General features: G+C 47.6%; 1 protein-coding gene across 5 annotated transcripts in view; it reads left to right on the top strand.

Annotated features, from left to right (window-relative positions):
- The window catches only part of DUSP29 (dual specificity phosphatase 29), a 40,623-nt gene that overhangs the window by 11,031 nt on the left and 12,506 nt on the right, over window positions 1-17,086 (top strand). For 4 of the 5 annotated variants that reach the window (XR_011607850.1, XM_011714728.3, XM_011714727.3 and 1 more), the window contains 2 exons: window positions 2,791-3,024; window positions 16,255-16,475. Coding sequence is in view for 4 of the 5 variants with exons in the window: in XM_011714728.3 (XP_011713030.1) it covers window positions 2,825-3,024; window positions 16,255-16,475 (421 nt within the window). In the remaining variant the exon portion in view is untranslated. Of the gene's footprint in view, window positions 1-1,866; window positions 2,145-2,790; window positions 3,025-16,254; window positions 16,476-17,086 lie in introns of those variants that run through there. The other variant, XM_071069767.1, reaches the window with a different exon arrangement.

The raw sequence follows: 17,086 nt of genomic DNA, 5'->3' as shown, positions 1-17,086 counted from the left end.
CCTCCCAAAGTGCTGGGATTACAGGCTTGAGCCACCGCGCCCGGCCTATCATGGAGAATTTCAAACACACCTGAAGAGAAACAGCAACTGGCCAGGTGTGATGGCTCACGCCTATAATCCCAGCACTTGGGGAAGCTAAGGTGGGAAGATCACTTGAGCTCAGGAGTTCGAGACCAGTCTGGCCAACATAGCGAGACCTCATCTCTATTTTAAAAAAGGAAAAAAGAGAAACAGCAACTGCTTTATAACCATCATCCAGCCCCAATCACCATCACTCATAGCCAGCCCATCTCATTCACACCTACATCAATACCCTGCCCCAACATTGTATTATTTATATTTTCTAACTATATTATTTTTGAAACAAGTATTTCAGAATATTTTTCTAAAAGATAAGGCCCTGTGGTACGACGTTACTGTCCTCGGAATCTCCAGCAAGTTGGCTGATAGATACAGACCTGAGGACCCTGAGAAGACCGAGGTTTTTTTTTTGGTGAGATGACTCCTGCCATGGTGGTGTGCTCTTCTGTCCGAAGGCATATAATGTCTGATCATCTCTTCTTATTTGTATGTGGTTGGCAGTTTATGCTCAGTCTCTGGATGCAGCAGCTCATCAGGTGGTGTGAAATGGTGCTTCCTTCTTTATTCATTATCTGGAATACTTCTATAAAAGAAAATTTCCCATATTGAGCCAGTAGTATATAGTTTGTATAAGAGAGGAGGAATACATGCAGATTCTTCTCCTTTATCTATCCATCTTCAAAATAAGGAGCTGGTTCCCAAACATCTTCCAACTGTGCATAATTAAGTTTTGGGTTTTTTGGTTTTTTTTTTCTGATAGGGTCTCACTCTGTTGTCCAGGCTGGAGTACAGTGATATGATCATGGTTCACTATAGCCTCAACTTCCTGGGCTCAGGTGGTCCTTCCACCTCAGCCTCAGCCTCCTGAGTAGCTGGGGCTACAGGCATGCACCACCACACCCAGCTAATTTTTGCATTTTTTGTAGAGATGGGTTTTGCCATGTTGCTCAGGCTGGTCTTGAATTCCTGGGCTCATGCAATCCACCCACCTCAGCTTCCCAGAGTGCTGCGATTACAGGCATAAGCCACTGCACTTGGCCTGTTCTCAGTATTATTATTATTTTGAGACGGAGTTTCACTCTTGTTGCCCAGGCTGGAGTGCAGTGGTGCAATCTCAGCTCACTGCAACCTCCGCCTCCTAGGTTCAAGCGATTCTCCTGCCTCAGCCTCCTGAGTAGTTGGGATTACAGGCACCCACCACCACACCTGGCTAATTTTTTGTACTTTTAGTAGAGAAAAGGTTTCACCATGTTGGGCAGGCTGGTCTTGAACTCCTGACCTCAGGTGATCCACCCGCCTCGGCCTCCCAAAGTGCTGGGATTACAGGCATGAGCCACCGCGCCCAGCCTTCAGTATTATTATGACTTAAGTGTTTGATGTGTTTTGATCCACTGGAATTATTGTTATTTTTCATGTTCAAATTGTTCCATTTTTGATAAATGGAAGCTTCTTCAAGTTGTATTCTGAGTCCCTTTGACATGTTCCTAATGATCTTTGAAGCCATGAACCCTTTCCTACATTCTCTGCATCCCGGGCCTGCCCCTGCTCACACTGCACCTCATCTCCCTCCCCATCACACTAAGACCCTGTGCTACAGAGAGCCTCAATTCATGATCCTCTTTATCTGTAAAATGGGGTTAATGATAGGGTATTAGAATAACCCTACCTCAGTGTTGTTAAGATTAAATGGATCTACAATCATCAAGCACTTGGAACAGTGTCTGGCACACAATAGGTGTTATATAAGTATTTGTCAAATAAATAAACAAATAGCACTCCCTCCCAGTCACTCACCTCTATGGTTCTCCGTCTTCCCACCTTTTCCTCCTTCTCTCCAGTCTCAGAGTAGGAGCACAACTTCCCTTCCCAGGCTGACCATAGGTGCATCAGTTACTCAACTCCGGAAACAATCGCTGTCCAATTCCACTGCAAATTCCTCTCCTTGGGGACAATGGAAAGTCCTCTCTTGCATTCCACTGGCAGAGCCTAACGAGTACTCCAAATTCACATTTCAATCTGGAGGCACAGCTTTCTATCTTGGGCCATCTCTTCCAATCCCCTTGGTAAGTTAAGGCAATGATGGCCAGGCTCCCAGTGTGAGAGCATGAGCACTGCCTTCAGCTCTTCTGACAGGTTAACTCTCACGCGGCCACGTGTCCTCCTCTCTCGAGGCTTCTGAATCCTGCTGACGTGCATGTGGCCCAGACCCAGGCCCGGGCAGGTATGGCCTTGGCGATGTGCTCTTTCCTCTGGCTGATGGCTCCCTGCAGACGCTGAGAGGGCCATGGACCTGGAATGTCAGGGATCTTCTGGGCCTTCCTATTTTGGGTCCAAAATGGCCCAAACCAGTAGGTTTCAATCAGATGAAGGAAAAAGTAGGCACCAAAGGAGTAAAGTCTAAAGAAAGGTGGGAAGGGACTGGCTGCTGCTTGCAGGATTTCTTAGCCCCAAAACCTGCCTTGGCCCACATCCAAGGACCCCAGCTCTCCTACTTTAGAAAGATTGGAACATTGGGGAAGTGTCATTTAACTGTCATCATGGCCTTCCTTGTTTACCTGGGTGGCCTGGGAAGAGGAAGCAGGGGCATAGCAGGTTGGGGAAACGCTTGCCAAATTTTAAGATTAGCTTATTCCCACCTCTTTTCGTAAAGCCTATTCCCTGCCTCAGTGTCCCCTGCTAACCCCCATCCTGCTTCTCTCTCATAACCAGCTGCAGAAAGGAGAGAAAATCCCTTAGCTCTAAAATGACATCCGGAGAAGTGAAGACAAGCCTCAAGAATGCCTACTCATCTGCCAAGAGGCTGTCGCCGAAGATGGAGGAGGAAGGGGAGGAGGAGGACTACTGCACCCCTGGAGCCTTTGAGTTGGAGCGGCTCTTCTGGAAGGGCAGTCCCCAGTACACCCACGTCAACGAGGTCTGGCCCAAGCTCTACATCGGCGATGAGTAAGTGCCATAGTTAGCTGTGCCACAATTTACCCACAATTTCTCAGATGCGAACATTAGGGGAAGGAAGGAGAGGGGTGTACAGAAACTCTAAGGTTTTCTCCTTTGAATTCGGCTTTATTGAGAAATAATTCATAGACCATAAAGTTCAGCCTTTTAAAGTGTACAATTCAGAGGTTTTGTTATATTTACAGAGTTGTGCAACCATCACCACTCTCTAATTTTGGAACATTTTTATCACCTCAAAAGGAAACCCCGAACCCACTAAACAGCCACTCCCCATTCCCTACCTGCCCTTCGGGCCCTGGCAACCACCAATCTACTTTCTGTTTTTATAGATTTACTGATTTCCAGACATTCTGTATAAATGGAATATTATAATATGTTCTTGGCTTTCTTTTACTTTGCATAATGTTTTCCAGGTTCATCCAAATTGTACTTGTATCAGTATTTTATTCCTTTTTATTACCAAGCTCCATGTGACTTTTGCACTTTTCTGTAAGTCTAAAATTAGTTCCAATTAAAAAAGATACACATACACTTTGACCCAAAATATCACTTTAAGAAATGTAATTTACAGAAATAAGAGTAGCAATAATGAGAAAATATGTGCAACAATGCTTATCATAACAGTGTTTGGACTAGCAAAAAAAAAAAAAAAAGAAGGAGGGACTGACATCTCTAGCCTTTTAATAACAAAATATTAATTAAATGTAGTAAATATTTCCTATAACGAAAGTAATAGGCCGGGCATGGTGGCTCACCCCTGTAACCCCATCACTTTGGGAGGCCAAGGTGGGAGGATTGCTTGAGCCCAGGAGTTTGCGACCAGCCTGGGCAATATAGCGAGACATCATCTCTACAAAAAATTTTTAAAAATTATCTGGGCTTGGTGGCACACAACTATAGTCCCAGCTACTTGGGGGGCTGAGGTGGGAGGATCACTTGAGCCTAGGAGGTCATGGCTACAGTGAGCTGTAACTGTGCCACTGCACGCTAGTCTGGGTGACAGAGTGAGACTCTGTCTCAAAAAAAAAAAAAAAAAAGTAACATATGCTCATTGTGTAAATAGAGAAGTCTCGGTTTCCCTGTTGGTAAGAGGCTAATAAGATAACCTTCCTCATGGGGCTGTATGGATTAAGTGGGATAATGTGTGTAAAATAGTACACTGCCTAGTACATAGGAAGTGCTCAGTAAAGGTTAGCTACGATAAAAAAATGATAAATGTAAGAAAGATTGCTTTCAATATCCCAAAGCAATCACCAAAGGCCATTACTCCAAAGATACTCCTATTAATATTGTAGTATATTTCCTCCTAGACTTTCCGAATATTACTTTTGGTTTTGGAATTTGTTTTTACATAATTGTAACTATATTGATTATTCATTTTCTCTTATTTCTCACATAGCATCATTCATAAACATTTTCTTTTATTACTTCTTATGTATTTAATTATAATAGACATGACAATATATCAGATGAACAGAAGAGCGTTCATTTAACTACTTCCCTATTGTTGGGCATATCAGTTACTTTCACGTTTTCACTTTTATAAGCAACGCTGCAGTGGACATCTTTACACATCATGTTTTTTCTATATTTAGAATTATTTCCTTAGATCTGACCCTAGAAATGGTACAACCAAGGAAAGAGGGATTAAGATTTTAAGACTTAAACTGTCTCTGTATCTTTATCTATGCTGTTCCCTTTGTCTAAAATGTCTTTCCCTGCACCTCATGTCCGAGTCCAGATCCTATGCATTCTTCAAAGTCCACTCAAGTCATTTCTGCCATGAAGCTAGCTTCCCCCAATCCCCATAGTGAGAAGTAAGCTTTTTCTCTGTATATTGTATACTGTATTTATGTTTCCTATGGCTTATAATAATAGTAGCTAAGTTGTATTGAATTCTTAGGTGTTAGGTGTCATGCCTTGTGCTAGGCGTCATTTAGACTCCACAATAACCCTATAAAGGAGGAACCATTATTATTCCCATTTTACAAATGGACAAGTCACAGCTCAGAGAGTTCATTCATTCATTCAGTCAGCCAGTAACCGTTTACTGGACACCTTGCTTAGAGCTGCGGGGGAAACAAGAAAGAAACTGAGGCTCAGAGAAATCAAGTGACCAGCCCAAGTTCTCACCACCAGAAAGGGGTAAAATTTATACTCAAACCCAGATCAAAAAAAAAAAAAAAAAACATGGTCAGGCTGGGTGCAGTGGCTCACGCCGGTAATCCCAGTACCTTGGGAGGCCGAGGCGGGCGGATCACAAGGTCAAGAGATCGAGACTATTCTGGCCAACATGGTGAAACCATCTCTACTAAAAATACAGAAATTAGCTGGGTGTGGTGGCGCTTGCCTGTAGTCCCAGCTACTCAGGAGGCTGAGGCAGGAGAATTGCTTGAACCTGGGAGGCGGAGGTTGCAGTGAGCAGAGATTGCGCCACTGCACTCCAGCCTGGTGACAGAGTGAGACACCATCTCAAAAACAAACAAACAAAACATGTCAGGTACAGAAGCTGTTTCAGAGTTGAGGAGGGCAGAAGATGGAGATGAGCAGAGATGTAACAGGGAACAGAAACAGCAGTGAGTACTGGAGGGGAAGGAGCACAGGCTTGGAGTCTCGGCTCTGCCACACAACACGCCAGTTGTGTGACCTTGGACAAATTATTTTACCTCTCTTCACCTCATATGGCAACAATAATAGGACTTCTCTCACGGGGTGAAGATTAAATGAAATCAAACAAATGCTAGAGTAGTATCTGGCACATAGTAAATGCTCAGTAAGTGCTTGGTGCTATTATGGATCTCAGAGAGATCACAGAAGACATGAATCCAGGCTCGACTTTTGAAGATGGGTAGAATTTCAAAGAAATTCCAGGCAGAGGAGGCAGGATGGGAATAGCTACAGAGGTGAGAAAAGCAGGGGGATTCATCTGGAATATAGAGGATGAATGTGGTACACTTTCAGAAAGTCTGAGATTAAGCCAAATTCTACTGCTGTGTGGTCAGTTTCAATTAGCTGTGCTAGTCTAATAGCTCACCCCAGCATCTTGACGGCCTGCCACAGCAAGGTTCTTTTTCACTCCCACTGCAGTCCATGGTGGGCCAGCTCCGCTGCATTCCCGGCCACTTTACTCTAGGACCCAGGGTGACACAGCAGCCGCGATTTGGGATCTTGCTGGCCTTGCAGCAAAGAGAAAAGAGAGACCTGACAAACCATAAGCTGATTTAGAAGTGACACTTGCCATTTTTGCCCACATTTCACTGGCAAAAGCAAGTCCACACCAAAGCCTTATGTCAGTCGGGCAGGAAAGTATAACTAGCACAGCCGGAGGGGCTGCAAACATTCTAACAGTAACGCCATCTGGCACAGTCTCCTAGTCAGGTGCATTGGCTTTGGGCAGGTTATTTTACCTTTTCCTCAACTTAAAGAATAATTGGCCAGGCGTGGTGGCTCACGCCTGTAATCTCAACACTTTGGGAGGCTGAGGCAGGTGGATTGCTTGAAGTCACAAGTTTGAGACCAGCCTGGCCCCGTCTCTACTAAAAACACAAAAATTAGCTGGGCATGGCCGGGTGCGGAGGCTCACACCTGTAATCCCAGCACTTTGGGAGGCTGAGGCGGGTGGATCACGAGGTCAGGAGATCGAGACCATCCTGGCTAACACGGTGAAATCCCGTCTCCACTAAAAATACAAAAAATTAGCCAGGCATGGTGGCGGGAGCCTGTAACCCCAGCTACTCAGGAGGCCAAGGTGGAAGAATGGCGTGAACCCGGGAGGTGGAGGTTGCAGTGAGCTGAGATGGCGCCATTGCACTCCAGCCTGGCAACAGAGTGAAACTCCGTCTCAAAAAAAAAAAAAAAGTAATAGACAAATGCAAATATTATTGTTACTTAACAACATATTGTTACTTAACAACAACCACAAAAAGAAATCTGGAACGGTAGGTCAGGGCCAGCTCGAGGAAGGGTAAATGACAGCCAAGGGACTTCATTCAGAAAGCCATTGAGTATCTGAGCAGAACCGACGTGTTCTAGTTAATCAAGTGCCAGACAATAAAATATGCTTGCCTCCTTGATGTTTGACCTTGAACTTGCTTCTTTCAACCAAGAAGATGGAAAATGTCACTGCCCTTGTAATTCAACTCTGCCTAATCGAGCCCCAGTACAAGCACACACAGGTGTGTGAGGCTTGCACTCCCGGCTGGGGGCCGGAGCCTCAAGTCAGCATGGCGTGGTGCTTGTCCCTGATTTCTGTGACACTCACTTAACAAGGTTAAGGACACTCACAGATGCTTATTGCAAGAGCAGTTAGCTCCACCGCCAGTGCAGCCATGCACAGGCCATAAACTGGGCTGTGAGCCGGCAGGGCTGCCTGTGTTTCTTGGTCTTTTTGCAGGGGTTGCCCAAAGCAGCCAAAAGCTCCAAGCTGGTTCCTCGTGCATAAAACCTCAGTTTTAACTTGATATTTACATTTTGGTTAGGTTTTTCCTTTCCCTAAAAGCACCTAAGATTTTTGAGCCCAGTACCATGGTACCAAGGCTCTGGAAGTGAAGGAGGTCAGGACTCAGGAGTAAGGATGGATGTCCTGCAACGGCCAAAGCTACTATCTATCCTTGGAGCCCAGGCCAGTGACTGTTGGGCCCGCAGAGGGGCATATGTACCTCTAAGATGAAGCTCACTCTTTTCCCTGCTCCTTTTTGTGGAGAGAGGTCGAGTGGCTAAGCATCTGCTCTGGAGCCACAGTGTCTGGACCCAATACTGGTTTCTGTGTGGCCTTGGGCAAGTCACTCAAGCTTTGTGACTTTCAATTTCTTCACCTATAAAATGCGGATTCTATGCGTTAATGCAAACAAAACATGTCTCACAGTGCCCAGTACCTTCATGCACTGAATGACAAATCAGGCAGGTTCTGGAAATTCGACTCACAGTGTATGAGGAAGATAAAGAACAGTCACTGTGCCTTTCCACCCAGGGTCCCCATGCTAGGGGAAGAAGCCTTGGGACAGAAAACAACTCTGGGTCAGATTTCTCCCATGAGATTCTATCATGACCCAGGGCAGAGTGCTGGAAGGAGGGCCTGCCCTCCTAGACCTTCCAGGGAAGTGACCTAAGGCCTAAGAAGGCAGCCACATCAAAGCTCCTTGGGCCTGTGGGTTTCAAAACTGCTAAAGCATTTTCTCAATCCCAGGTTAGCCCAAGGGGATTCACCAAGTGGGCTGCCTGGTAACTCCAAGTCCTCATTACTCAGCAGCCCAGGGGAGGGGAAAGGTGGCCCTGCCACTGCAGCCTGATGAGAAAAGGCCACAAACAGGACGGTGATGTGAAGGGTGCTCATTCTGCCGGCTCAGCAGAGGGGTCGAAGGGGTGGGGCCTGGCTGGCCACCTTGCAGATATTCCTGGGGTTTGGGGGAAGTCTTCTTCACACAAGGTGTAGCCACCCACTCCCTACTCAATCCTCTAACTCGACAGGGGTCTGAATCTGCCACAAGTGGAACCACAGGCTCAGTGTGGAGTGGAGGGCTCAAGCATGACTGGGCACAGTGTCCCAGTCCCCACTGTGTGTGGGTGGCCACCAACTATGGGTGGCCTTTGGCAAAGCATTTTATTGTTCTGGGACTCAGTTTCTTTATTTGTAAAATAAAGGATGATTTCAAAGGTTCCCTTCCAGCTCTAAAATAAAATTATTTAAGAAATGGCCTATTAAATGAATTAGGCTTTATTAGTTTCAAGCACACACTTGTTTTATTACTTTTAAGTCATTCAAATTAGATTCAAATTAGGTTAACCAAGTGTTGCCCTCCAGAGAGCCAGGGACTGGCGTCAATGATGAGATAAGAATAATTCATCACCTCTTATCAATCAGCAGTCCCTAAATGGGTGCTTCAAAAATGCTTGAGTATGCTCGAAAGCACTAAGTTTCTGTAATTTAAATATTCTCACTTTAATCTCGTTCACATCTTTCATTTGCTTAGCAAAATCTTTTTTCAGTCCTTTTTTTCCCTATAGTCAGCAGGAGGGGAAATATCCTGGCTACCGTCAAAGTGATTGCAAATTCCTAGGCAGGGCAGCCTCCAGTGATAAGGCTTGGCTGAAACAGGATAATTGAGAAATCTCTCTTGCCTCTCCACCATGCGGGTGTCAGAGCCAGTGCCAGGGTGCAGTTAAACTTCCGCTGTTCATGGAATGGTGGGGGCCCTCAGGAGCTCCTTGTTTTTGCTTAAACTACAGTTGCCTCTAAGGTCCAGCATTTGGGGTCAGATTCCTGCCAAGGCCTGCGGCCTGTCCCACCCACCCAGCCCAAGGTGGCTTTCCAGGGAACCCTCTGTCTTGTTCTTTCTGCTTTCCTGCTTCTGACTGGACTCAAAGCCTCAGAAGCCAGAGGCATCTCCAGGGCTGACCTGGCCTCCAGAGCCTGGGAAGTGAAGTGAAGACAAGTCAGTCAGCTGAGACAGCTCCTTCTCCTTGAAAAGGAGGAACCAATTCTGCCTTAAGGCACCGAGCAGGTATGAAATTAACCTGCTTCTTCAAGGTGTGGGTGGCCAGTTTAGGATGCAGCAAAACACAGTTAAGGTTGCCAATTTAACATGCTGGGCATTACCTGAAATAACTAGGACTTCCAACTACTGAAGGCCACTGAGGCATAGCTGGGCGGCGGTCACGGGCAAGACGGTCGGGGAGAGAAGCCTGAGGCCTTGGCCTGGCCTGGCCTTCTCATTGCCAGAAAACAGCTTAGCAGTCAAGGCCTCAAGCAACATAAACCATCTCCTTGCATGGTTAGGCAAATGCCAAGCTCAATTACTCACACCACATCATTTCTCAAAACCAGGCCTCCTGGGTATTCTCTTCTCTTCACCTCCATCCTTGGAGGAAGACAGTTTGAGAGAGAGGGGCAGACAGGAGATTTCCAGCAGGAGTTAAAAACCCCGAGGCCACCTTATGCCTCTACAATGGTCTCTCCTGAGAACTAAGGAAATAACAATACACATCATGCTATACATTTACATAGTAAATGAATATATGACTGGCTCATTACTGAAAATGTACAAAATGTAGAAAGACAAAAACAAGAAAATTTAAATTACATATAATCCCATTACCATATTTTGTCATGGGATAAGCACATTCTGACATACATCTTTCCACTGCCTTTTCCCCCTGGAGTCATCTTTTAACCTCTCAAAGAAGCTTCAATGCTGCATCATTCAACTTCACAAGACTCTCACAAGGAAAGTACTGCCAGTGTAATCGGTGCTGTTTAGCAAACAAAGAAAACGCAGGCTCCCAGTGGTTCTGCCGCCTCAGTTCACAAGTCAGTTTCAGCTGTCGGCCCTGTGTTTTCTCAGGTGCCTCAACACCGAAGAGCTTCACCATCAGCAAGTAACAAGAACACCCAAGACGCAGGAAGGCCAGTTCATTTCACTTTCCCATCAGGTGAACTAACAAAGATCAGATGCCAGAAATGTGCCCACTGTTTTAAAGTCCACTTGCAAGGAACGGGCACACTCAAGACTGCACGGTTAAGACTCCACTGGGTTTGGGAGACGGAGGCAGGTGGATCATCTGAAGTCAGGAATTTGAGACCAGCCTGGCCAATATGGTGAAACCCTGTCTCTACTAAAAATACAAAAAATTAGCCAGGTGTGGTGGCAGGCACCTGTAATCCCAGCTACTCGGGAGACTGAGCTAAGATAATCGCTTGAACCCAGGAGGCAGAGGCTGCAGTGAGCAGAGACCACACCATTGCACTCCAGCCCGGGCAACAAGAGCAAAACTCCGTCTCAAAAACAAAAGACTCCATTGGGGAAGGTCACCATCAAGGCCACACCCATGAAATGATGTGTGACCATGACAGTGTCACACCCTACCAAAAAAATAAGGTGCGAGATGGCAAGGTACAGCCTGCCAGCAAACAGAAATCCATAATCAGGTGTGGGAAATGTGCGGATTCTCCGCAGACGTCAGAGTGTGGGGAACCATTCCGATCATGAGGGCACTTCCTTCAATGCCCAATGTAGAGTCTGTGTAACATGGGAGCAGCCTGCTGCTGCCTGAAGGAAGCTGCAGGGGGTTTGTACAGACACATATATTCAGGGCTTGCGCCTCCTCCCCTCTGTGCAAGGGCACACGCCTGGGAAAATGGGCTTGCCAGCAGAGGCTGAGGTATTTAGGCTGACAACAGGAGAGTGACAAGGGATCTGAACAAGTGAAACATCAGGAGCACTGCCCAAGAAGACCGCCTCACGGAAAGGCAGCTTATCTGTCATTCCTCTGGGGTGGGGGCTTTGAAGCAAGCTTCCTGGGAACAACTCCAGAGGGGCTGGCAGGTATCTGGGCCAGGCCAGAGAAGCAGGCAGGGAGGGAAGGGCTTAGCTGAGGAAATTGGGCCATGCAAGAAGGAAGTCGTTTCTTCAGCCCTCCTCCAATCCGGAGTCCAAATCCAGAGCTAGGCTGGAAGTTCACAGGAAGGGAGAAGAGTTCAAGAGAAGTGAGTCAAAACCGGGATATGACTGATGGTGTTCTTCAAAAGTAAACTGCATAGGCCAGGCATGGTGGCTCACGCTTGTAATCCCAGCACTTTGGGAGGCCAAGGCAGGCGGGAGGAGGCCAAGGATCACCTGAGGTCTGGAGTTCAAGACCAGCCTGGCCAACATGGTGTTACCCTGTCTCTACTAAAAATACAAAAATTACCCATGCATGGTGGCACGTGCCTGTAATCTCAGCTACTCAGGAGGCTGAGGCAGGAGAATTGCTTGAACCTGGGAGGCGGAGGTTGCAGTGAGCAGTGAGCCGAGATGGCACCACTGTACTCCAGCCTGGGCAACAGAGCAAGACTCCGTCTCAAGAAAGAAAAAAAAAAAGTAAACTACACGATTCCAATGAACTGGAAAGAGTCAAAAAATGTTAAAAAAAAAAAAAAAAGAAAAAAAGAAAAGTAAACTGCATGAGTCCAACAAATGTGTAAACAAAGTCCCTCATTGCTAAAATGAATCAGTGAAAACAAGACACCATTTTTCTTTTGTCTATGAAATTGACGAAGTATATGGACTGCAAATTTTAGCAAGTTTTCTGTAGGGTAATTTAGTAACAAGTATCAAATGTATTTTAAAATGGCCATATCTGTTGACCTAGCAATTTCACTTTTAAAAATGTCTCCTATGAACATAATCAGAGGAGTGCCCAAAGAAACACAGCAAAATGTTTGGTAAGAAAAAATTGGGACTTACCTATATAATGAAATAGCATGCAGTTATTGAAGTCTTGTATGTTGCCATAGGAAGATGTTTACAATATATCACCATGTCAAAGGTTTTGAAACTTTATATATAGTATTGTACCAAAAAAAAACCACTCTCTATAAAATATGCAAATCTATGCATAGAGGAACAATGGGAGGTTCCTACATCAAAAGCTAACAATAGCCTTTATCTCCAGGGGAGTAGAAATACAGGTGATTTTTTTGGAAGGGGGAGTATGTTTTCTGCATTCTACATTGAGCATTTGTTATTTTTGTCATGAGATGACATATTATATAAAAATTGAACAGATTGATCACATCTAGGATTATGCCTAACCAGAAACGAAAGCTCCTGTGTCATCTAGATTCTGGAATTATATTCCTAAATCTGTTTTTCTTTCTGAAGTCTTTTCTCCCTCAGCAGAGGCATTTATGTGGACCCAGGAGTGGGGCACATGGCCTTTTCTCCATGCCCATCACCTCAAAATGCCCCTGTGTTTCTTAGTCTCTTTTCAACATATGTGAGCAGATAATGTATCTGGCCCTGAAATTTAAAAACAAAACCAAAGCAATCTAGTGTCAGACGCCACCCTCTGAGCCTGCCCCACTCCCAGTAATTGCTGAGCTGGGTGTCTGTCCCAGCTGGGGATTGGACGATGGGTGTCTGTGATGATGGCTCTGCCTCCCCCACAGCATCTGTGTAAGAGGCACTCCGTTTATTTGCAGATTCCCATTCTGCTGTGGATGCTCTTTCAAGCCCTCAACTGAACTCTAGTGAACGAAGCTGGGGGAAGTCCCCCGAGTGATGTGTGAGGATACCGACTCCCCTTTCCATCCAAGGAGCCAAGACCCTGAAAACTTGTGGTGGGCCTCAAATACCCACCAGGTCTTGGAGTCCTCACGAGCCTCTTTCTCTCCCTCAGGCACAGCCAACATCAGCCTGATTCGGTGGATATGGAGGTGTCAGGCAATGAGTCTTGTTGCATATCTACCCCACTCCCCAAAAGTGGCAAAGTGCAAACTGTTATTCATTCTAACTGCCACTTGATTATGTTGAAGACCAGTTACTGAACCCAGAGAGAACAGTCTTCACGGTGGGTAGGAGCATTTTTCCACTGAGCTCAACCTCAAAGTGAGGTTGATTGCTATTCAGCAAGATGGACCACATTAGTGGCGGCTTTAATTGGGCGCAGAGCTACATCCCCAAAGCATAATGTTTGTTGTATACATACTTTGGGGCAAGACGAAAAATGAAAAGCAGACCTTTCTGAGGAAAAACGGAAAGCACAATGTGTCCCACAGTCAGAATGGCCACACCAAGAGCCAAGTGGAGGGGGGCTCAGTGGGACTCCCCACCTCCCCATGCCACAGTTCCGATGAGCTGTCTGCAAATGTTTCCAAATGCTCAGTTCCCTTCCCAAACACTGGACACCATCGTGGTTCTTAGGCCAGATAAAAAGCTCCAGGAAACCAGTGAAAGACGAGCGTGCCCTTGGCCGAGGGGCCATGGCATGTATTTCTGGTGTGAGGCTTCCTCCTGGCCCAGGGTGTTGGTCCCTGCTAGCATCTAACATGGTCACTTCTGTCCACATGCTTTTACCAGTGGCCTTGAGATGAGCCCTCAGCTGGAGTGCAATGCCACTTTTACCCTCTTACTGGTACGGCTCCAGACCCTTGTCACGTCTTCCCTGAGCTGAAGTACTGGTCTTCACGCAATTGAGGGAGATGTCTTCTTAAACCCAGGTTGTATCACTTCTCTTTAAACACTCTCTAAAGCTCTCCTTGACTCCCAAACACAGATCCCAACATCCAGCATCCCCACACATCAGCCCGATTGATTTTTCTTTTTCTTTCTTTTTTTTTTTTTTTAGACACAGTCTCTCTCTTCTGCCCAGACTGAGTGCAGTGGTGCAATCACAGCTCACTACAGCCTCAACCTCCCTGAGCTCAGGTGATCCTCCCACTTCAGCCTCCCCAGTAGCTGGGACTACAGGCACATGCCAGCATGCCCAGCTATTTTTTTCTTTATATTTTGTAGAGATGGGGTTTCATGATGTTGCCCAAGCTGGTCTTGAACTCCTGGTCTCAGGCCACCCTCCCGCTTTGGCCTCCCCAAAGTGCTGGGATTACAGGTGTGAGCCACCTTGTCTGGCCAGATTGATCTTTAAAAAAGTAAAAAATGCTTACTTCTTTCTTAAAATCCTCTAGCAGACTTCCGCCACACTTGTAATAATACTCAAACTCCTTCCTATGGCAGGCAGGGCCCACCACGATCCAGTCCCTCTACCTTTCCAAACTTCTGTACCACTATTCCCCTTGCCACTTCAGCCACTGGCTTCCTTTCTGTTCTCAGCACTTGTTCCCTCTGCCTGGATGAAACGCTTTCTCTCCAACTCATCCTCAACCTTCTCACCCTCAGTCTTGGCTTAAACACCACTTCCCCACAGTGGCCTTTCCCGACCACCTTGCCTGAAGCAGGACCACGGTCATTCTGTATCATGTCATGAAGTTTTAGGTCCTTCGGACAGCTCTCACTGCTCCCTAAAATTATCTTTACTTGTTGTTTATTCCTACCCCCATTAGTATCTGACCTTCCTAAGGGACCTTCACTAACCTGTTCACTTTTGTTTTTTGAGACACAGTTTCACTCTGTCGCCCAGGCTGGAGTGCAGTGGCGTGGTCTCGGCTCACCACAACCTCCACCTCCTGGGTTCAAGCAATTCTTGTGCCTCAGCCTCCCAAGTAGCTAGGACTGCAGGCATGCGCCACCACGCCCGGCTATTTTTTTTTTTTTTTTTTTGTATTATTAGTAGAGACAGGGTTTTGCCATGTTGGCCAGGCTGGTCTCCAACTCCTGACCTCACGTGATTTGCCTGCCTCGGCCTCCCAAAGTGCTGGGATTACAGGCGTGAGCCATTATGCTCAGCCTCTGTTCACTTCTTTACCATCAGCACCCAGCACAGTGCAAATAGATTGCAAATCATTATTTGGGGATGGATAATTGATTACAGGAAATAGACAATGCTTCCTGAAAGGCCTTCATTGTCTCCAGGCTCCATACCTTAGATGGTGCTGTTTCCTTGGCTTGGCCCGTGCTTGCCTCCTTCTTCCCCTCCATCACCAAATGTTGACACTTGTAGTGACACAGGTCCCTCCCTGCCCCACCCCACAGGCAGGAAGAACCCATGTTTCCTCTGTCAGCCCATCTCCACCCCAGCCCCACCATGCTGCCTTCTGGTCGAGTCATACTCCAGAGCCATCTACTTCAAGAGGACTAAATTTACTGTTCCTGGAAATTCTTGCCTAGAAAGATAAAGCTGTAGCCCATTAAATAACTTCACTGCTGGCTTCAAGAACTTCCCTGCAATCAATTCAAACAATAGATGGCTCGAAATGCCCTCCTTCTCAGAACAATGCTCTGCCCAGCTGGGCAACAGCTCCCAGCTCCCCAAAGCAACACCTTCCCGTTCACATCGTGCCAACGTGAATTTGTGAACTTTGCTCAATCCCGATCCAATCCTCTCATGGAAGGCCTTGCTTTAAACCATTCAGTTGAGCCTCCATCTCCAAACCCTAAAAACATACGGCAGGTTCAGAGGAGAGGCTAGGTGAAGGCAGCCCTGATGAACAGGTTATTTTGGAGGGCTTTCAGGCAATTTGGCAGGTCCAGATCTGCGACCACCATAGAGTCCAGCACCAGGCTCCACTGTGTATAGTGAATGATGAAAGAACGAATGGACGAACGAATAGCTCAGCTCGCCTACCCCAGCCTACACCCTGTCCTTTCTTGAGACAACTGAGCCAGAATAACAAAACAGTGCAGGTGGCGTAGGGGACTGGGTAAGAGCAGAGCTTTGGGACTTCATTTGCAATAACTAGTCCTTATTCTGGGAACTGGAATCCACGGCAGAAAGCGTGGGCGGCCCCTGAGTTTCCCGGACCCGGGGCAGGGCGCCGCGCGCCCACAGATTTCTCTCCCCTGCGCCCAGGGCGACGGCGCTGGACCGCTACCGGCTGCAGAAGGCGGGGTTCACGCACGTGCTGAACGCGGCCCACGGCCGCTGGAACGTGGACACCGGGCCCGACTACTACCGTGACATGGACATCCAGTACCACGGCGTGGAGGCCGACGACCTGCCCACCTTCGACCTCAGTGTCTTCTTCCATCCGGCGGCCGCCTTCATCGACAGAGCGCTGCGCGACGATCACAGTAAGAGACCCGCGGCCCCGCCCCGCCCCGCCCCGCCCCGCCCCGCCCCGCCCCGCCCCGCCTCGCCCCGCCTCGCCCCGCCCCGCCCGGATCTGCCCCGCCCCGCCCGGATCTGCCCCGCCCCGCCCGGATCTGCCCCGCCCCGCCCGGATCTGCCCCGCTTGTAGTCTAGGCCCCGCCCCTTTCCTCGCCCCGCCAAGGCTCCACCCCTAGCCTAGGCTCCGCCCTTAGCCCAAGGTCTCCCCGCCCGAGGCCCAGGACGGAAGCGGGTTGTACGCGTGCGAAATCGTTGTCTGTCGCAAAGCTAGGCCACTGGGGCTGCTTGTGGCCTACGGTAAAGGTCTGAGCCCCTGGAAGCTGTGAAAGTTTAAGGACCTGCACCACCGAGCGTGCTGCTGGCGGGGTTCGGACCTTGATTGCAGCTCTGGGGAATGGAAATAGGGCGTAAAAAAAAAGGCCTTTTGGTCGGAGTCTTTGCTAAAGGACATTTGCCGTCCTTCAAAAGGCGGAGGCGGTCTGGGAGCCCTCAAAGCTGGGACTACGGCTGGAGACAGTAATTGGGCCTGGGCCTGAACCCAACCAGTAGCCAAGGGCTTTGATGCCGGAAAACC

The sequence above is a fragment of the Macaca nemestrina genome, chromosome 9 (assembly GCF_043159975.1).
Source record: "Macaca nemestrina isolate mMacNem1 chromosome 9, mMacNem.hap1, whole genome shotgun sequence".
NCBI lineage: Eukaryota > Metazoa > Chordata > Mammalia > Primates > Cercopithecidae > Macaca > Macaca nemestrina.
Note: the sequence above shows the minus strand (reverse complement) of the source record. Positions and strands in the feature narration are given on the sequence as shown.